At 39.2% G+C, this 23,582-nt stretch overlaps 1 protein-coding gene across 1 annotated transcript in view; it reads right to left on the bottom strand.

Annotated features, from left to right (window-relative positions):
* Window positions 1-213: 213 nt before the first annotated feature.
* PIPOX (pipecolic acid and sarcosine oxidase) overlaps window positions 214-23,582 on the bottom strand; it is a 55,541-nt gene continuing 32,172 nt past the window's right edge. Inside the window, exons 3-8 of the mRNA XM_075196841.1 lie at window positions 20,973-21,186; window positions 18,684-18,866; window positions 4,897-5,049; window positions 3,984-4,142; window positions 2,208-2,283; window positions 214-2,110 (exon numbers count right to left, since the gene is read on the bottom strand). Coding sequence (XP_075052942.1) covers window positions 1,980-2,110; window positions 2,208-2,283; window positions 3,984-4,142; window positions 4,897-5,049; window positions 18,684-18,866; window positions 20,973-21,186 — 916 coding nt within the window. The 3' untranslated portion in view covers window positions 214-1,979. The remainder of the gene's footprint in view (window positions 2,111-2,207; window positions 2,284-3,983; window positions 4,143-4,896; window positions 5,050-18,683; window positions 18,867-20,972; window positions 21,187-23,582) is intronic.

The raw sequence follows: 23,582 nt of genomic DNA, 5'->3' as shown, positions 1-23,582 counted from the left end.
AAAAGAGCGCTCACTTACAAAAATCATCTAAGCGGCTTTATGCTAATGATGGAATCACTCGCCGGATTTATTCATTAACTGGGATTATAAATGACCAGAGCTCCGAACAGTAATTCTTAACTTCAGTCCTAATTACCCCCTAAACCGGTCAAGTATATAGGATACTCATAATAAATCACAAGTAAGTATATAAAATGTCATTCCAGAGATTAATACATTTTTTACTTTATTGCATATATCCAATTATATGAACAATTGAGGAATGTGTTCACTTGAAAACTGTTGCTTGCTATCAGGGATATTTCAACACCACGGTCAGGGACTAAAGCGTTCTATTCACTAGTAAACAAAAATAAAAATTAAAAGTTCCCTTTAAAGTTAAACAAAAAACATGTTATGAATACCAGAATAGCTCTGTATAATCAGGAAATCATTCTATAGTTGTTCAGTAGATGTTGCCCTATTTCTATGAAAGTGCATCCCTCTTTCCAAGCCAATGACTTACGGGCCAATGACTTACTCAGAATACGTGCCTTGATTAATCAGGCGTCTTGTGTGCATATTAATGAGAAACCTTTTATATTTCTTATGGTGAATCCAGGGGGAGGAGCTTTTATTGTATGGAATAATAAGAAGTTGACTTGTGGAAAGAAGGACTATACAGCAGCTATACAGTAAGTATTTGCACTGCAACTTTATGGGTGTTTGAGTTTGAAAGGTTTTCCTGCATTTTTTTTTTTAGTATATTGTTGTGTCATTTAGCATGTGGTTGGTAGAGGTAATTGGTAGGTTCTGGCTTCAGTCTGTGAAGTCCCTTTGTTATGCATATAGAGCCTGATTCATTAAGGATCTTAACTTAAGAAACTTCTTATTTCAATCTCCTGGACAAAACCAGGTTACAATACAAGGGGCCCAAATTAGTATTCTGTTTTGCACATAAGTTAAATACTGACTGTTTTTTCATGTAGTACACAAATATCAACTTTAAATTTTAGTGTACAAATAAGCTATCAAGTATTTGTGTGCTACATGAAAAAACAGTCAGTATTTATCTTATGTGCAAAACAGAATACTAATTTGCACCCCTTGCATTGTAACATGGTTTTGTCCAGGAGACTGAAATAAGAAGTTTCTTAAGTTAAGATCCTTAATGAATCAGGCCCATAGATATAATCTGTGGCTCTCTGGCTGACACGACCCAACAAGGCTGACAAGACATGTTAATAACTACAGCTGATTGAGAGTGACAGGGGCCTAAGACTGCTTTATATGAAAGAGCTGGACTAACAGTCACTGATGTAGGTGGAAATATTTCAGGAATTGGGTGAAATGAAACATATTTGAAATTGAAGTGCATGATTACATGTTATATGTAGTGTTGTGAAATCATGATTCTGCCAAAGTGAGGATATGGATCTCCTCCTATTGCACCACCCACAAGAGAGCATATTCAAACATATCCATCCTGTTTGGACCATTATTCCCTGGACCAGAACACGTTATTTAAGATACTCAACTTGCTTTTTAATTGATCTATACACTCTAATCCAAACTTGCATTTAAAATTTAGGTGGACAACCCCCTAAAGACAAAGGGCATGAGTCATTAAGGATAGCAAGGCAAAAAAAAAAGGTGTACATTTGATCCTGGACAAACCACGTTACAATGCAAGGGGTGCAAATTAGTTTATTATTTTGCACATAAGTTAAATACTGGCTGTTTTTTTTCATGTAGCACACAAATACGTGACAATACGTAAAGTTGATTTAGGACATGCCCTATCCCAACTATACATCTGTCCTCACATTTTAACTTTACTTTCCCCTCCAATGCAACATGGTTTTGCCCAGGAGAAAAGTTACTCCTTTTTTATGTTTTGTTCTCCTTAATGACTCAGGCCCAAAGTCTCCATAAGATATAATACATTGTGCATCCTGTAAATGAAGATGGTGATGTCAGAAATATGTCCTCTTCTCTTCTTACAAAGACGAATTTAATGGGGTTTTGAATCGAGTGACGCGGAATGGTTCAAGATCATATGATGGCTGTTTCCCGGACGCAAGCTCACTCAAAATCTTGCCAACTAGTGGAGAAAGTTTGAAACCATGACCTGTTAAAAAAGAGTGAAAGTTAAAGAATACAAGAAATCTATTGTCATATCAGTAGTGTGTCCATGTTAATTTGATAATTGTATTTTTCCAACTCACCTGAAAATCCACAACCTATGATAATATTTTTGTGGCTTGGGTGATGGTCCAAAATAAAATTATTATCTGGAGTATTCTACAGAAGAAATAAAAAGAACATTTGAGTCATACATTGTAAACTTGGCATTGCAGTGATGGCAATTCTCTATATCCCATTATTTAAGTTTAGTTTTATATCATTACTCTCTTTGAATTAGTAGTGATGGCAATGGAGTTTTTTTAAGCATTGGAAAGGCAAAGAAAAGGAAAATAAAAAGGGGAAGAATTAATGGACACTGGAACCATCTTCATTTCTGGAGTGCACGCTCATACTTGTGATTAGGCAATAAATCGGGCTGACCCCCACTATATTATTCCACCAAGCTATTATACATTGAATTCCCAGTATGATAAACTATTTCTGCTAGGAGTTTGAAACATTGTGAAATTGGTGAAATGACAAGATGTGGGGTGGGCATAGCTGGTCACACCCCTGTTGGATTCTACATTTTGGGTCCTCCAGCAAAGACAACCGCCAACTGTGGGCTAGTGTCACAGGGGCATTTTAGAAAAATGTGATATTGAGTGACACATTGCATTCAATAGAGAAACATTGTTTTCCTATAACACTAGAGCACTCCATAGTGCTTCACATTTAAACCTGGACCCCAGAATTAACTTGGTCCTGTTTCTGAGTGCACTCCCAGGAGATCAAGCAATTAAGCACTTCCACCCTTTATCTCCCCCATCTCCTCTCTGACACCTAACTGGTCTGAGCATGTGGGATGTGTATATTCTGCCTCTGTTCCCTGCAGGAAGGCGAGTGTCATAGGGACTTGGAGATACTGTATGGAGATAGTAGCTAGAGATTTTTGATGGACAAATTGGTCATGTATTAGGGCATGTGCCAACACATCTGTTTCTACAGTATAACACTGTCTTATCATCAAAGTGCACAAACATGCCGTAACGGCATCCCTCCACTAACATGCAGTCACGGCATCCCTCCACTAACATGCAGTCACGGCATCCCTCCACTAACATGCAGTCACGGCATCCCTCCACTAACATGCAGTCACGGCATCCCTCCACTAACATGCAGTCACGGCATCCCTCCACTAACATGCAGTCACGGCATCCCTCCATTAACATGTAGTCACGGCATACCTCCACTAACATGCAGTCACGGCATCCCTCCACTAACATGCAGTCACGGCATCCCTCCACTAACATGCAGTCACGGCATCCCTCCACTAACATGCAGTCACGGCATCCCTCCACTAACATGCAGTCACGGCATCCCTCCACTAACATGCAGTCACGGCATCCCTCCACTAACATGCAGTCACGGCATCCCTCCACTAACATGCAGTCACGGCATCCCTCCACTAACATGCAGTCACGGCATCCCTCCACTAACATGCAGTCACGGCATCCCTCCACTAACATGTAGTCACGGCATCCCTCCACTAACATGCAGTCACGGCATCCCTCCACTAACATGCAGTCACGGCATCCCTCCACTAACATGTAGTCACGGCATCCCTCCACTAACATGCAGTCACGGCATCCCTCCACTAACATGTAGTCAAAATAATTATATAGTTAACATGTAGAACTGGAGAGCTCCTAGTTATATACACAATGACACATGAAAACTGAAGCTGTGGTGCTGTAATCTGAGGTACTTTAGGGAGTCATTGTCTTGTTCAATATAATATAGCAGATATTGGGCATTTTATTATAACATGCTTTCTGTATAATCCTAGAACAATAATTATAGGGGTTTATACACACCGTATACATGCACTGTTCCATCACCGCAGGCGTGGGGTGTAAGCCCGGAAGGTATTTAGTGATGAAGTTGCAAAGTATTTGTATATCTTGGACTTGGGTCTGTTTGGCTGGAAGTTCCCGCTCTTCAGGGTCGGCCTCGTTTCCACCATGATAACAAATCTGTGGTAGAGAAGTCAGAAACATGTGATGAAGACAGAAAAACACACTGTAAGACCACATAGAACACACAATATACTGTATACCAGTGATGTATTTTACAAGCCTTACACAGGAGACTTACGTCAGCATTCTTAGGAGCACTTATGAATATCAAGGGATAACATAGATCTATTATAGATTATAAGGATATATGAATCCCCTTGGATTTCTGTAGCCTACATACAATCACTCTGGTGAATACCCTCAGAACTTGGGGTTACATTATCCTATGTACACAGTAACATATGCAATAAGAGTGCTCTTAATAAGAGCAGGTCATTTGAGAATTTTAGATGCTCTCTTCATTTTGGCTGAAATAGCCTGATGAGAACTACGCTTTAAATGAAATATGAGAAAGGGGGACAAGACTGAAGCATTGAACAACAAATCATAGGAGATACAATAAGGGGATCATGTATAAAGGTCCATATTTTGGGTACTGTTAGGTAGTCTAAGAAACCCTTTGCCAGAAGCCTGGTTACAATTTACTGTTAGATTAGATGTAGAAAAATTTCATTGTCTTAACCAGATGGTGCCAAGAAAAGTCACTTAAACAAAACATTTTCAACAAATGTAGTTGAACTATGTTAAAGGACTTTAAACATGTGTGGGATAAACAGTTCATAGACCATTTGGATTTCAGCTGACTTCAACATTCTGTTTCTATAGCGACAAGTGCACTTTAATTCCCCTTGGGTTTGTGTTAATTCCCCACCTTAAAGAGCCCTGGATACTCCTGGGAGGGCAGTCCATAGACCTCATGCTCCTCTCCGTCCAGACTTATACCAAGGAATGCAGGGAAGTTCTGTTGAAGTCCAGATCTCCCAGAAATCTTCTCTTTCCAGTAACACACATTAATTCTTAGGGTCTGGAAGAGAAGGAGATTTATAATCAAATACAGATTAAACACCATTATGCAATAACTGTACTGTCACAAAACATTATAACTAATGTATAGTACACATATTTAATAAAGTCAGATATATAACTGCATTATAAACACTTTATACACATTATATACACTGTTGTCATGTAACTAAATTACGCTTTGCTCACTTGCTGCTTATTATAGAATAAGTAATATACTAACACAAACGATTGTCAAATGGTATTAACAAAACCTGGTATTTAATATCAGGCGTTTTTTTTTAATACAGACATTGTTAGCCCACTATTAAACCCATACTGCTAGACTATTCAAATAGTACAAATAAAGATTACAATATTTTCCAGCAAGTATGTTTGTCAATATGTAGGTGTTATTGCTAATGGCAAGACCTGCCAACTGTACTTATAAGTCTACATGTACTTAAAGATAGATTTAAATGAAGATACAGTTTTAAAAGGGTGAGGGGTGAATTGTTCAGGTGTGTTCCTTACAAGCCAGCAGCACCAGCTCTGCCCTGAGTCTCATTGTTCTCCAATTTAATTTTCCCTGTCAGGTAAGTGCATGATCTCCCTGCAGGGACAGGTAACAGTTGGATCCATTTCCAGACAGGCTTGAGGAGGAGATGCACCATTTAGTGGAATAACATCAGGCACACAGGATAAGGGAAGGAGCAGGGCTCCGTGTACAGGCCATGACCACTTTTGGTGTTATGTTGGGAGTGCAGACCAAAACCACCACCACTGCCAGGCTTTGGCAGTCTCCTCTGGGACACACACAGCCATCCTGGGAGTGAGTACCTGGCTCAATGATGGCATGTCAGGGTGTAGAGTGGTAGCATAAAAGAGAACTTGCAATCTGGCACAATAAGGAGAAACTCGGACTAGTGGAGAGCTGTCATTAGTAAGCAATCTGGCAGAATGACTGACTGAGTGAAAGGTTGGGTCTGCTATTGTATAAGGGACAAAAAGGCTTAAGATACCGATGGCAGCACAAATTCAGATATAGGGGTATATATACTAAACCGTGGGTTTAAAAAAGTGGAGATGTTGCCTATAGCAACCAATCAGATTCTAGCTGTCATTTTGTAGAGAGTACTAAATAAATGATAACTAGAATTTGATTGGTTGCTATAGGCAACATCTCCACTTTTCAAACCTGCAGTTTAGTAAATACATCTCCTAGTCTTTCACACCAGAAACATGTGGAGCATGGTGAGTCCATGTACTGTTGACCAAATAAAGATTTAAAATATTAAGAAAAGCCTTTGCACATACTTTCTAACACGGAGTCTTAAGCAAAGAAAAGAATAAGAAAGAAACACCAAGAAAAGTTGGTCACTTTGGGCCTGATTCATTAAGGATCTTAACTTAAGAAACTTCTTATTTCAGTCTCCTGGACAAAACCATGTTACAATGCAAGGGGTCCAAATTAGTATTCTGTTTTGCACATAAGTTAAATACTGACTATTTTTCATGTGATTTGACTTCTATCTGTATTAAGTATTATAGACCTGTAGCTATGGGGGGGGGGGGGGGGGTTGTATAAGCTATTTATTGAAAACACTGCAAGAGAAAAAAAGAAAGATATACCAGTAATAGTACTAAACAAACAGAGGACAAGCTGCCTCGTGTAAGACAGTATACAAAATCCTTTGATAAAGCTATACACAAGTGAAACGTACGTTGGGTAATCAACGTCATGTATGAAGTCACAACCCGGAAGTGGAGCTCACCAACAACACTATAATTAATATCTGAATTGCTGTATAACATAGCGTTTGGATCCATTATAGGGCTTTCTCCGAATTAATATATCTATCTTTGTGCTTTCAATATATAAGAGACAGAGAAGTGATGATTGTATGGACACTCTCTTTGGTGAAATCAGTGATGGGGAGACTAACATCTATGCAATAGGAGACTGTTTCACTTTATAAGAAGCCACATACATATGTGAAGCATTGTGTCTCTATGATATTTCTTGAGGCAGAGAATGGATGGCTATATATATGGGCACTCTCTTTGGTGAAACCAGCAATGGGGGAACTGGTATCTGTGTAATAGGAGACTGCCTCATTTAATAAGAAGCCACATATATATTTGAAGTCATGGGAGACTACCTCATTCAACAAGAAATCATATATGTGTTGGAACTACTATAACTCTATGATATTCTTTGAGAGAAATTTTGAGCCAACACTTATTATGGTGTACAATGAATGACAATGAAAGTGGAATATGTTTTAAACATCTATACTGGCAAAGATAATATAGATTCATTAATAACTAGTAAAGGGAATAATAAAATCTGAATCCCTTGGATCCATTATTTATATATAGGTGTACTGGTGAGCATATTATTAAGGAGTTCTTTATATCATCTGGAGCTTTGGCGATAGTCAATCAATGGTGTTTATAGTCTGTAAAACCATCGGGGGCATGTATTGACATTGAATAAGTAATAAAATGTTGATACTGATGTATGACTGTATATTTTATTGACACCCTGCTACCAACACATGTTAAAATAATTTCTTGACCATTTTGAAAGTCATATGAGTGACTAATAAAGGATAATGTGTATAGGTTATAAATACAACATTTTGGTTATATGACAATTGTGTGGTGATAAGGATCCAATTTACTGGCTCCACTTTGGAGGATTATCATTTTTATACACTATATCTGTTCTATTCACATATCTCTATCTATGTTTTAATATTTCACTGTTATAGACCAAGGACTAATTTCATGCTTGGGGTAAAAAGAATTTTTAATCGAATTTAACTAATAAAAGGTATAAACCAATGTATTCTTAATAACTGTTGTAATAGGATAGGAGTGCCTTCTATACCCATGTCCTTTTCTGTTTTTCTTTATAGTATACAAAATCCAAAATAATCTTGACCTAAGAATATACATACAGAAAGTGAAAAAGACTTTCCAAATAATGTAACACAGATGCACATTTTAATATTTTTCAAGAAAGAGGGAGAAACGGGGGAGAAAAGGAAGAGGTCAGGAGGAACAGGGAGGAGATTGATGGGTGAGAAGAAGAGAGAAGTGAAGGTCATGTAGAAAGAGAGCAATAAGACGTCAGAGCAACGAAGGGAACATCCGTCCTAATCAGAGTCACGTTTAAAAGGTGGAGTAGTGGCTGATTATGACTAGAAGCCCAGAGAGCCCAAGCTTTATTGAAGGAAACGGAGGAGCCTCTTAGGATGCTGGTGATATGTTCCATTTGGTAAAGAAGCCACATTCTGTTGCAGACAGAAAGGAGTGCCGGAGAGAGAAGGGTTCTTCCAGGAAGCTGCAATCTGATAGGTCACCCACGTATGGTGCCTGAACAGCTTATGGGAATGAGAGGGAAGGTCAGGAATGGGTAGGGGGAGTAGCACATATCTGGGGTCAAAAAAAAACGGTGCCTCCACCAAACAGTATATCGCCCAAAAATACAACAGGCACTAAGCATGCGTTATTTCTTGATTATTAAGAGATCCTATTGGGTAGCCACTCAGCAGAGCTGAATGAAGACCTGTTGCATCAAGATGCACTTTAAATATATCATGATATTGAGATGCCATTAATCATCATCAACTTGATGATGATGATGAATGGAATATGAATGTGCTAAAAGTGATACAAGCACCAGAGCTCATAACTTGGGCTGGTTGTGGCAATTGCGGGTGACGAACAGCGTGGACAACCAGCACCTGGTTACAATGCTGGTGCCTGTATCACTTATAGCACAGATTGCCTCACAGTTCCCTCTGAAATACACTTGTAAAAAGAGAAATTCATGGCAGACCCAATGATTGTAAGGAGTAAAACAACTACCAATTTACAAACCCTGATAATCCCCCTCCTACACTGTGCTTGTTGTCTTTTTCTGATTAAGCTTAGCAATGGTCTTCAATGTTCTCCATTTGTAAATAATCGCTCTCATTTTAGAATGATGATGGACTTCAAACTGTTTGGAAATTGCTTTATAAACCTTTCCAGGCAGATGATGAACAACAATCTTCTGAGATCATTGCACATGTATCTTCTCATTGGCATGGTGTTAACAAAAACCTGAATGCTTCCGGCCAAACTGCTAGAGGTTCTGCTTTGATATGAAGGTGGTAACACTTCCTGATCATCAAATAATCAAGTACACTTAGCAGCAGGGGAGGGCTGGCAGACTTTAGCCCAGGGGACAAGCACACAGCACTGGCCCATATATATATATATATATATATATATATATATATATATATATATATATTATATATATGTTTTGTTTTTCTTTATTTTTTTACATATCTGGCGGCTAATTATTATGGGATTTATCAAAATGTAAAAAGCCTGCTTGCTTTAAAAACCTGGTGTTTTTGCCAGCAAAAGGGCTTGTTTTTATATTGTTCTGGCCTAGAGCTGGATTAAGGCTCTGGGGTAACCCCTATGATGTCACATGGTTATCATTTTAGACAAGTGCACAGGCAATACTGTGTGCACTACTGTTAGGTGCACACAGTTCTGCCTTCAAGAGCAGTACACAGTGAAGCGGGACATACCTGCCAACTGTACTAAACAAAACAGTCACCCAAATTTGGGACTGCCCCACCAGATTCAGGACAGTTGGCAGACTGTCCTGCTCTCTCCTACCTGTTCTTGTCACTGTCACCACTTGTGGCTGCTGGTTACTTTAGCTCATTTGCTGGTTGTCTGGATCCTGAAATATTGGAGGCCCTATTTGGAAAAAATTGGTTACATTAAATGTAGAAAACTCCGACCAGTCCCAGTGTTAAATCAATAGCACTCACATTTTATAATTAGGCCTCCCTCCAGCCACAACATTAAAATAATAATATTTACATTTGCTAAATAGATCTTTCTTTCTAACCAACCCTGACATTAGATAACACAATCACATATTAATAAATAGATCTAATTTTCCACAAACAGCATTAAATTAAAGGTCCAATTACTCCATCTTAAATTCATAGGACCCACTATTAAATTAAATAGCCCCACCATCACCCCACAAATAAAATTGCACCCAATAATTAGCCCCCACCTGCACTCCTCGATTAAATTAATAGCCTACCCCTCACATTATATTAAGACCCCCCTCCCTCTCACACACACATACATACATTCATATACTGGCCCCTTCTCACACACACATACATACATTCATATACTGGCCCCTCACACACACATACATACATTCATATACTGGCCCCTCACACACACACACATGCATTCATATACTGGCCCCTTCTCACACATACATACACACATACATACATACATTTATATACTGGTCCCTTCTCACATACACATACATACATTCATATACTGGCCCCTTCTCACATACACATACATACATTCATATACTGGCCCCACACACACACACACACACACACACACACACACACACACACACACACACACACACACACACACACATTCATATACTGGCCCCTTCTCACACATACATACATACATACATACATACATACATACATACATACATACATACATATACTGGTCCCTTCTCACACACACATACATACATTCATACACTGGCCCCTCACACACACACACACATACATACATTCATACACTGGCCCCACACACACACACACACACACACACACACACACACACACACACACACACACACACACACACATTCATTCATTCATATACTGGCCCCTTCTCACACACACATAAATACATACATACATACATACATACATACATATACTGGCCCCTTCTCACACAGACAGACATGCATACATACATACATATACTGGCCCCTTCTCACACAGACAGACATGCATACATACATACATATACTGGCCCCTTCTTACACATACATACATACATACATACATACATACATTCATATACTGGCCCCTTCTCACACATACATACATACATACATACATACATACACTGACCCATTCTCACACAGACATACATACATACATATATATACTGGCCCCTTCTCCCCCCCCTCCGCGGCGCTCACCTGGTTCATCGGCGCGCAATGTCTTCATCTCTTCGTCCCATGTGACACTTGCAGGGACGGAGACCCGCACCGCAGCTAGACTGGAGGAGGTGGCTGGCCTGGGGGAGTGGGCAGTCACCACTGCACAGGGACCGGCCCATATACAACTTTTTTGGCCCGGCCCGGGTGCCATGTACCCCCCTGCCTCCCGGGCCAGCCCGCCCCTGCTTAGCAGCAGCTGTCTCAAATTACTGCTTTACATGATGTGGAAGGAACAAGGGTATACTTACTTATCCACACATGGCTTCTTCATGTTTGTCATTATTTATTCATCACAAAAATAAGCAAAGTAAAATCTATTGCCGGCTATATACAAACATATATATATATATTGTGGCACGAGCCCGCTACTGCAGAAGCACACGCAAACAACTTCTTCCTTTTTATGGTTCTTTATTGTCAGGGTGATAAATGTTTTGACACCGTATACTTGCACAGCAATCATGGAGACCCTAAAAGCTAGCTATACATAGACCAGCTCTCTCTCAGGACCAGCCAGCTATCCCAGCGTTGGTCTCTCTGAACAAATGAAACAAACAAGCTTTTATACATGATGCTCCTCCCCCAGCCTTAGCTTGATGGACAGGTGACACACCCACCTTCTCTTTAAAAGAAAACACCCATCACTGGCTCTGTTTGCACAACCAGACACGCCCTGTCTGTTTGCTGAGAGGAAGGATTTCAGATCATGTAGGTTTAACCAAATTTAAACTATTGCTTTTCATACATAAGTCTTCACTCTAGGTGTATTAGTGCACAAATGTTTTACTCTACTTCCCTGCTTTCTCTGCATATTGCCAGCTAAATGCCTCCTTTTGTTACAATATATATATATATATATATATATATATATATATATATATATATATACATATACATACACACACACACATATACATACATATACACACACGCTACGGAATGCTTGGACATGATTCCATAACAACCAGAGAGCCACGAGCTGCCTACACCTACTATAAAGTGATGACAAATTGCTGCCTACCGGAGACTGAATGATGTAATCTGGTGTAATAAAAAAAAAGTTACATCCAATACCAGAAATTGGAACAGTAAACTAACACTGCCAGTATCTTTGTGACCATTGAATATTTTATTCTTAACACACACCACAATTTGTAGGGTTAGATTAAAAAAAATCATTTTCTTTAATCTTCCTACAGTAAATGATTTCATCCCTTACTACACTGCCAATAGTTCTCTGTTAAAGTACCCTCCTGTCCTTTTTGTCGAGGTTTAAAATGAACTAAATCAATATAATATTTTAGTGTTCCTCCATCTCCACACATCATTTTGTGCACTGTAATTGTTTTATTAGCATAGAACCATTGAATTCTATAGATATTCTGTGATGTTCTCAGTAATAATCAGATGATTTGTTCACATTAATATGAAGAAAGATGAAGGAAGAAGATGAGAGAGAAATTATGGAACCTTTCAAATATATTCCTGATTCATGTAGATTATAATGTAAAGTCAGTACAATGAAACAGTTATTGTCAAACTGTATTGCAATATGATGCATAATTATATCATTACCACTCAGATTTCTCTACCTGAGGCATTGTAGGCAACATGAATGTCATATGTATAGCTTGGAGGACACGGCAGAGGAATGTGAAAGAATTTAAAGCACATAATAAATGCCTCTAAAACACAGAAGATGGGAACTTATTTCATATTTGAAAAAGTTGGCAAACATGGCCTTGTGCATTGAGTGCCTCCATCTATGAAAGAATCAACTTTATAATAAAGTAGTTATTTTGAGAGATCTATGTTTCTACCAACCAAAATTCTCAGTTCACAAAAAATGATAAGTCCATAAAACTCTTTATTTTGAGTTAAAAGTTTATTTGGGGGGGGGGGGGGGGCATCAGAAGTCTGCTTTTTAGAACAGTAAACAATTTAAAGTATCAAGTGCTGAGATTGGTGTAAAAATAAAAACACAAACTGTCCGATTTATATATCATACTCCAAATAAACCTTACAATATTTGTATAGCAAAAAGTTGAACATTATAAGTCACCGTTTTGTAAGAGGGCCCTCGTCTACCTACCAGTGGTGAAAGCCTCACATATAAACATGAGGTTTAGACAGTGAAGGTGAGCCCCCTCCTCAACTTGGTGCCCCATAGCAGCTGTACCCATACATCTATGGTAATATGCCCATCCCCTGATCTGCCCATACATACCTCCATTTCACTGAAAACACTTCCCCAACCCAATTGACCACAATTTTTCAGGATCCAAGACTTGGTCCTGTCCTGTCTTGCCAAAGATGAGTCTGTTTGGAGATATGCTCATATACACATACATGTCCTTAGTTGTGTAGGTTTAAAAAACAAAAACACAGGACCATTTTTAATAGAACTGGTATTCATGTCAAAATCCATGCAGCTCAGTAATTAAATGGCTGGAGAATGAATTAGGATGGGTAGGATAGAAAAAGGGTATGGTCAGGAAGGTTTATAGGAAGGAAGGCAAATGGGATGGAAGGCAGGCCCAGATTTGATTTTATTCCTACCTAGGTCACTTTCGCTCTGCCACCTCACTTAGTCTACAGGTATCTCTAACTTCCACCCCTAATAGTTAAAAATGATCATAGTTCTTGGAAGGCAACAATGTTTTTCAGAAAACAATGGGATACACTGACAAAACAAAGGGCAACCTCTGCAGATGTGTTGCCCTAAGCTGGGATTGTGTGACCTTTTCACAAATGTCGGCCTAATGGTAGAACATACCTGTAGCAGCTGTAGCCCAAATCTATTGTACTGCATTTCAAACTAGACTAGATCGGAGCTGCCTTCTTAAGCTCGGCTATTAGCTGCATACACATATGGAATACATTATTTATATAACATTCTACTAGATCTTCTATATTGACAGTGCCAAGAGGTCTGCTTGTTCTATCAATTAGTGAAGTGAATGTGAAAAATTAGAGGTAGGTATACATATTGTGGGAGTAGGCTTTGCTGCATATTCAATGACCACATAGAATTTAGCTAAAATTATTTATCAATAAATTGATGGATACTATTGAAGAGGGGCTACAATTTGGCTTTATTTGGCATATATGTGTTTAATAAAAATCATTGTGGATGAATGTACATAAATATTCTTGTTATTGGACTTTGCCTAGATTAAGTAGAAAGTTTGGTAGCAAATAATTTTGTACCAGGTGGAAGGGGATGGTCTGCTGTGTTCAGAACAAGAAAGAGAGGAAAATGTTTACATTAGTGTCTGTAGTCATAAATTTTCCACCACATGAATCCCCTCAATGGTCATCGTCCTGTGTCTAAAATGAACACATGCTCTACACTGATCAGAAACAACATTAAAAGCCACCTGCCTAATATGGTGTAGGTACCCCTCATGCCACCAAAACAGCTCTGACCCAATGAGGCATGGACTCAACAAGACCTCTGAAGGTGTCCTGTGCTATCTGCCACCAAGACAATGGCAGCAGAAATCTAAGTTGTGAGGTGGGGCCTCCATGTCTTTGACTTGTTTTCCAGCACATCCCACAGATGCTCAATCGGATTGAGATCTGGGAAATATAGAGGCCAAGTCAATACCTTGAACTCTTTGTCATGTTCCTCAAACCATTCCGGAACAATGTTTGCAGTGTTGCACTGCGTATTATTCTGCTGAAAGAGGCCTCTGCCATCAGGGAATACCATTGCCATGAAGGGGTGTACTTGGTCTGCAACAATGTTTAGGTAGGAGGTACATGTCAAAGTAACATCCACATGAATGCCAGGACCCATTGATTCCCAGCAGAAAATTGCCCAGAGCATCACACTGCCTTTGCCAATTTGCCTTCTTCTCATAGCGCATCTTGATGCCATCTCTTCCCAAGGTAAATGACGCACACGCACCCGGCCTTCCACATGATGTAAAAGAAAATGCGATTCATAAGACCAGGCCGCCTTCTTCCACTGCTCCATGGTCCAGTTCTGGCTGCTCATGTGCCCATTGTAGGTGCTTTTGGCGGTGTACAGGGGTCAGCATGGGCACTGTGACTGGTCTGTGGCTACACAGGCCCATAAGCAGCAATCTACGATGCACTGTGTGTTCTGACACCCTTCTATCATAACCAGCATTACTTTTTTCAGCCATTTGTGCTACAGTAGCTCTTCTTTGGGAAAGGACTAGACGGGATCCCCAAGCACATCACTGAGCCTTGGGCGGTCATGACCCTGTTGCCAGTTCACCAGTTGTCCTTCCTTGGACCACTTTTGGTAGGTACATACATACATACACTGCACACTGGGAACACCCCACAAGACCTGTCACTTTGGAGATACTCTGACCCAGTCGTCTACTCATTACAATTTGGCCCTTGTCAAAGTCGCTCAGATCCTTACACTTACCCATTTTTCCTGCTTGCAACACATCAGCTTCAAGAACTGACTGTTCACTGACTGCCCACTATATCCCACCCCTTCACAGGTGCCAGTGTACCGAGATAATCAATGTTATTTACTTCACCTGCCAGTGGTTTTATTGTTATGGCTGATCGGTGTATGTATTAGGGCTTGTATACAAAAGTGTTGGGAAAAAAAAGCTACTTAAAAGTATAGACAAAACTATGTACATAGTAATTTGTGTGTGAAATGTTGCTGATGAGATGGTTCGGAGATATTGTTTGTGGTAGGTTTAAATGTGCTATCTATAGTAGGTTTGTATATTTCTGTAAGAACTGTAATCTGCACAAACAATAATTTAATAACAGTGCTGTTCATATGGTGATCATCTAATTACCATGACACATATTATGTCTATGCCTTATGCCTCCTATTTAGCCAGTAAATACTGGCTAAATTCACGGATGTTAAATGTCAGGCAAGTTGATGATCAACAGTAATTGTTCAGAATCGTCAGTAATGTGCAATGTGATTATATTACAGCCCACACACTGTAGCTGAACAGTTTATATGTTGTAGAGTTGAAAAGCCACTGGCGTTTATGAGAGCACAGTGGTAATGTGCGCTTAAAATGATTTTTTTGCTCCACGCATCTGCATGAGCACTTTTTAGCTTCAATTTATGAATATGTATCTGGCTCTGTTCAACAGGATGGGTCTGTTACAAAACGGGCAAATGTTGGGCAACTTATTTCATGTGCATAACAGATATATATATATATATATATATATATATATATATATATATATATATATATATATATATATATATATATATGTATTTGCATTTGTGATCCAAAATTGCAAAAAGAGATTTTGCTATGCACTGGGTGTTGAGACACATTAAATATCAAGGTGTCCCCTACATTACACGGTGCAGAGGGTTTAGTTTTTTTCACTGTAGGAGCCAAATGTAACACCTTCTCTGAGGTGTTATATCTGCTGTTTGCATATTCTTGGCTTTATTTAGTTAAGGTTGCAATTTGGCAGCCCAAACGTAGGCTAAAACTTTAGATGCAAAAAATGTGGCCTTACATGTGTATTTTGATTTGTACATACAATAAATTACATGCAACTCAAAATACAGTGTAACTATGAAGCCTTACCTACATACGTTCGGAGAGTATCTTGGGGGTAAATGTATCAAACTGAGAGTTTTCCAGCAGGTTTGAAAATTGGAGATGTTGCCTGTAGCAACCAATCAGATTCTAGCTATCATTTTGTAGAATGTACTAAAGAAATGGTAGCTAGAATGTGATTGGTTTTTCAAACCCGCCGAAAAACTCTCAGCTTGATACATTCACACCCTGGTGTAGATGAATTACAGATACAGCAGTCATCCCCATCAACTTGATGATGATAACTGTGGTATAAAAAAAAAAGAAAAAAAAAAGTAAAAAATGCTTGCTCCACCTCTTAGATATCAGCACCAGTGCTGTAGCCTGAGCTTGTTACCACTAAAGCAAGGGGACAATGAGCGTCGGGTCCCCCTGAAAAAGCGGCAACCGGAAGTTAAGTCAGACTGGGCGGGTCACACAATATCGGCATGGTCAGCACGAGAGAGGACTACTCTATGGGGAATCAGGCCAGCAGTAAACATGCAGGGTCCCCTACCTTTGACAAACTAAAGAGCACTTGGGTTCTCCCTGGTAACACTTGGGGCTAGATTAACTATACCGCGGGTTTGAAAAAGTGGAGTTGTTGCCTATAGCAACCAATCAGATTCTAGTTATCATTTATTTAGTACATTCTACAAAATGACAACTAGAAGCTGATTGGTTGCTATAGACAACATCTCCACTTTTTCAAACCCGCAGTTTAGTAAATATACCCCTTGGTCAGTGGACTCCAGAAAAATAGTTTAAAAGCAAAAATGTATTGTTGTGAAATTATGAATTCCAGCAAGTCATAGCAGTCACTGACTCCTTGGGCATGCTGGCACTTGGTAGCCAGGGCCAGCTGGAACAAGCAGTTCCACAAATGTATATATTAGTATAATAAAATAAACAGATAACGAATATTTTAATATTTTACTTAAAATTAATATTCCGCAATGTCCGTTTTTGACACTATATTTCCCTCCTTAATCCACATGGAATCTCCTTTTTCTTTGGATTTGAAGTTATCCGATTGGAATAAAATGTTTTTATTTTTTTTTTTTATATGACATTAGGTCCATATAGAAGGATATATCTTAGAATTGAGTCTCCCATAACAACCTTCCAGGTATTGGAGATTATCCTTTCTAATTAATAACCTTTTATTAAATGTTTTGTGATTTTGTTTGTATCTGTTTCCATGGCAATGATAAGTAATCTGATACACTTCAAGCCAAATATTTGGGGGTAGATTTACTAAACTGCGGGTTAGAAAAAGTGGAGGAGTTGCCTATAGCAACCAATCAGATTGTAGTTATTATTTACTTAGTACATTCTGCAAAATGACAGCTAGAATCTGATTGGTTGCTATAGGCAACATCTCCATTTTTCAAACTTGGTTTAGTAAATATACCCCTTGGTATTTGGTTTACCCAAACATCTGTAGGACAGAAAGAATACATCACGTATACCGATGCAATGATTAACCTTAGTAGCAAAAGTGTAAAAAATGTTTTTTCAAGTGTTGTTAGACCGATCTCTACTAATGAACCTCTGCAGCAAATCTTTCGTATATTAGGAGCACAACTATATCTTACTCTGTTAGCGTCGACCAGCACTGGTTAAGATAAATGACCCTGTTATTTCTCTAGAATGTTCATATAAAGGGAAAAATAATCCCTAAAGGTAGGAGGAAATTGACAGGCAGACAACACATGGGCTCTGTGCTGTTAGTTAGAGAGAATCTCAAGGCTGTTGAACAATAAACTGGCTGGCCATATAAGCTGTTTGTTGGTAGAGGAGCGTCTCACACATTGCAATGATATATATTGCCCTAGGGAGGGTGACAGTCCCAGAAACCTTTTAACTGCAGTTCTGTTTCCAAGAATCATACTGTAAATCAAAGGAAAAGGTAAGAAGTAATTCCACTACTTTCTTATTTGAAGAAAGAGGTTTTCTGATAAATGCCAAAATGTTTTAGTTGCAGAAGGCTCTGGAAATTTAAATTCTTACCTTTAGAGGTAGTTCAAGGCCGAGAGGGCTGAGGACCTTCTGGGCCCATGGGCCTGCGGTGATCACTAATGTTTTAGCCTCATAGACACTGGAGGTGGTTGTCACGGTAACTACCTGTCCTGGCTGTACATGCTTTACTTTTTCCCCGTCTTTGATGGCCCCGCCCATATGCTGGAATTGTTCCTGTAAGTAGCAGAGAAATTTATAGCAAGCAAAATCCATTTAATGACACATCAAATGCATTATTACTGTTGCAAGCCATAGCAGTCTATGTGACTACTTTAGCATACATTTCAACATTCTTTCCAAGTAATGCCACAACCCAACTAATCATGGCTACTTTTATGACAGACCACACCGTTTTGACCAATGTAAAAGGGGACTAGCACAGGAAAATTGTGACCTTTGGATGTTAAGTGGCTGCAATAATATATTATAGATATTAAATGGGCAGCAGGGTCAGAGCCACAGACGACCTCAGGAGCCCATTCTTCCATAGTGGTATAAGCATGTACATGCAAAATCCTCTGTGCATGGAACAGAGCAAATCTGCAGAGCAATCTGCACTCATATGACTAACGTGGAAGTCCTATTTATTTGAGGTAATTTATAGGGGGGTATTCAATTGTTAGCGTTAATGGGGAAAAAAGAGCGCTCAAAAAAGCTTAGCGTTAATATGGTAATTACTCGCGGAATTTCAGCTCGCCGCTCCCTGAGCGGCGAGCTTAAATTCCGAGAGTAAACTACAGTATTAACGCTTTTCGCGTGCAATATTACCGTATAAACGGTAATATTTTTTGAGCGCTGTTTTTTTTGCGTTAACGCTAACAATTGAATACCCCCCATAAAGTAACCCGATCTGCACTGCAAAATGCCTTGATTTTGTACCGGTGAACCTGTATGATCCACCCAGTACAATGTAAGTTCACTCTTACCCTTTGTTCTCGGGAAACACTTCTGCAACCAAGAAGTGTGTCTGTGTAGATAGGGTAAATATTCTGAAGAGGCTCAATGTGGAAAAGTATAATAGTCACGTCATAGTCCAACCTCTACAGCACTGGGGTCATGAGTTCGATTCCCGACCATGGCCTTATCTGTGTGGAGTTTGTATGTTCTCCCTGTGTTTGCGTGGGTTTATTCCGGGTGCTCCGGTTTTCTCCCACACTCCAAAAACATACTGGTAGGTTAACTGGCTGCTTTCAAATTGACCTTAGTCTCTCTCTCTCTGCGTGTGTGTGTGTGTGTGTATGTTAGAGAATTTAGGCTGTAAGCTCCAATAGGGCAGGAACTGATGTGAGTTCTCTGTACAGCGCTGTGGAATTAGTGGCGCTATATAAATAGCTGCTGCTTTCAAATTTTTTATAATCCAATCAAATTACAATTTGGGACTTTGGAACCAAAACCTGGCCACATCACACCAAACTGAATTTCTGAGGCTTCATGCGACTCTATCTAATGGTGCCAAATACAAATCCAACTATTTGGTAATGTATAGCCTTGTCTCGTCTCTGGTAACCACCTCTCACTCCCGCCTACAAGACTTCTCTCGTGCTGCTCCTCACTTATGGAATTCCCTACCACGCTCAATCACACTTTCCCACAGCCTTCAAATCTTTAGATGCTCTTTAAAAACCCATCTTTTTTTTTTAGAGGTGACCTTATCCTCGATAACACTATTCACACTAATGCACCCTCACAAGTATCCCAATCTCCACTCTGAAACACATTTACTCCTCTTGTTTCAGCTGTGTTATGTATGTATTGTTTTTCCTACTATATGGCACTGTGGAGCACTGTGGTGCCTTCCATATCTACGATAATAATAATAATTTAAATTATGAGAAACATCCCCATTAATTTGTCTGGATGTCTAATTATATATCAGCCAAATACAATATAGGAAAATATGATTAATCTGTCTTTCTTAAGGGTGACTTCAGAGCGAGTAAAACTATACTGGATGGTGTAGTCCCTAAAGAGTCACAGTGCTCTTTCCACCGTAAAACAAAGAACTATTTATAAACAAAGCAATTTCACACTCTGGATACACGCTCTCTGTAGAATAAAGACGCCGGTTTGATTTTCAACTTGTTATGAAACATATTTTAATCATTAGCTAATCTAATTATAGTGAACTTTGGAATCAGTATCCAGCTAGGGGCATGAAATGTTTGGCTGAAAATGACTGTGTAAAAAGCTGTATAATAGTGCGTATATTCCATGTTATTTCACGTAGCTACAAAAATATTTTGCTTGCTGAGTACGACAGTATGGAAACAGTTACCGTACCTGCACGGCCCGCAGTGCCTTATCGGCGCTCAGAACTCCACCATTATGGTCACAACAGACAACTTCTCCGGGATTCAAGAAAAGTCCTGGATATTTCAGCTTTAATTGTTCTGCAGTCAGATGCTCCCATGGGGTCTGAGTTTGCTCCATATTCTTACATACTGCCTCAAACTCTTCATTCCCAGCTTTTGCTATGACAAGGAGTCCTGTCTTCCTGTGGACACAAAGTAAGAAGCACTGAAATACAATGCCAATGCAACTCGAGTAGTACAATGGTCATTTATTATGATATGTGAGCTTTCTGTTATTCTGCATTCTGTGATTTATCCAATGCAGGCTATTTTGGATTTTTCCCTGCAGGTGACAAGAGTACCTATAGGTCACACTCAAGGTTCAGCTTTCAATGAGCTAACTCTTACGCTTCCAAACACAGGGGGCCTGATTCATTAAGGACCTTAAATTAAGAAGTTTCTTATTTAAGTCTCATGGACAAAACCATGTTACATTGCAAGGGGTGCAAATTAGTTTTTTGTTTTGCACATAAGTTAAATACTGTCTGTTTTTTCATGTATGATAGGTGGCACTGCCAGGCCTCCACGACATTAGGAAAACAAAGATTGGAATCCCCAACAATACGCTGGATTCAGTACTGGATACTCAGCCCACTATGTACAGTCCCCCATCACCCACCCCGAACCTGCCTAAACCAATAAATCACTAATACACTGTGTATTTATTGTTATCTTTGTGTGGACAACCCCTTTAAGTCCTTTAAAGGACAAGGCGACATATTGTGGACCAGTCTGGACCTGCACTGAGTACATATTGTCCCAGGTAATCTTGAAGGGAGGGGGGATCTGTATTCTTTTCCCCTATACAGCTTATTAAAGGATAGTAAAATATCCTGTGTATTGCTAAGGGTTAAAAGTTTGTCTTTCCTGGGGAATTGTTCAGTGTGGTCTCTAGAAATGTTTCTGTTGCTTTCTGTAATATCCCAGAGGTGGCTTAAAATAGATGTATTGTTCGAAGAAACACAGCGGAAGAAGCAGAGCATCAGGCCTGCTTAGTGGGGGGAAAGGGGGGGCTACATTAGTGCACACGGAGACCAGTGAGTGGCAGCTTGAAAATGAAATATGTAAAATGGGGTTTGGGGAAAAAAAAAATTCAAAACAATTTTATCACAGAGGTGAAATTGTCCTTGACGGGGAGTCTCAGCTAGAAATAGTTATGTGCACACAAGAGACAAAGAACATGCACAATACACACGGATTTTCATTCTAACAGTGGAATATAGCTGAAGACACCAGGAATAGCTATTATGAGAAACGGAGATAGAGCCTATACCGTAATGAAAATAATAATAACTAATGGAAAAGACAAGACTTGCACATTGCAGTACAGGAATGTCAAGGTCACATGAATGTCAGTGTCAGAAACTTTTGCTCATGAGTTAACTTTATTAAGCAGGATTTACAAAAACACATTTGCATTTCAGATTGGACGCAATTCTACGGGAATTAATTTTATCCATACGGCAGCTACATGCATAGTCTTGCCCTGTTCTTCTGTTCTGCATTCACCGAGGTCCCTCTCCGGTGCTGCAGAAGATATGTGCTCCATTCAAATTATTGGATTTAAAATCTTTCCTGCACAGTTAAGCTTCCTTACAGTACACAAAATAAAGTGCTTAAAGTGTGCTTTGCTCATGTGGAAGGAAGGGAATATTTATAATCTGTGTTTTTCTCTCTCTGCTTATGGAAAAGAATATATTTACGCAATTATAGAAAAAGGGTTATAATATATAAAGACGGTAGCGGAAAAGGACAAAGAAATTGCAAAACAAATGTATTACTTAGTTTTAATGCAGTTAAATTATTTATGGCGAATGTGTTTTGCATACAAAATGAAAGGATTGCAACTTACTATATATATTTATTTCAGTATTATGATATTTTAGATTTAGTGCAGAAGGGTCACTATCAACTTCGCTGTAATCATAATTTTCACATGAAAGCTCAGAATAATTTAAGAAATAAGAAAAGCAAATACAAACCAATCTACTCAACATAATGCTCTGTGAGTTTCAGTGGTTTGTGCCTCAGTAAATAAAATATTTAGGCTTGGGGTAAATGTAAGAAACACGTTTCTCAGTTCTCCTGATTATCCAATGTTCCTCTGCAGAGATGAAGCAGGAAGCCTCACAGAGAGGAATTGAAAGAATGATATAAATGGACATTAGAGAGAACATTTTGTTTAGATTGTCAACTGTGGTATTTACTTTACAAAATAAATCATACATCCCAATGTGTCAAATGACCATAAAAGAAGACTTTAGATTAGTGCAAACAGATGCACTTAACAAAACACAGCTTAATTATAGAGCCACACATGTCGCAGACCTTAACACTAACAAGTTATGTTTAGCCAAATAGACTCAAGAGATGAGCCAAGCAGGCCGCCAAGAGGAATTTGGGACCCCGATACAGAAACTTTCTGGGCCTTCTCCCCCCACACACACATAGCAGGAGAAGAGATGTGTCGAAGGGGGGCGTGGCTACATAGTGATAGGGGCATGGCCAACATGGGCTGTGGCTGCGCCTCTTTACACGA

Source organism: Mixophyes fleayi, chromosome 2, assembly GCF_038048845.1.
Source record: "Mixophyes fleayi isolate aMixFle1 chromosome 2, aMixFle1.hap1, whole genome shotgun sequence".
Lineage (NCBI taxonomy): Eukaryota > Metazoa > Chordata > Amphibia > Anura > Limnodynastidae > Mixophyes > Mixophyes fleayi.
This window is presented reverse-complemented; position numbering and strand designations above follow the sequence as displayed.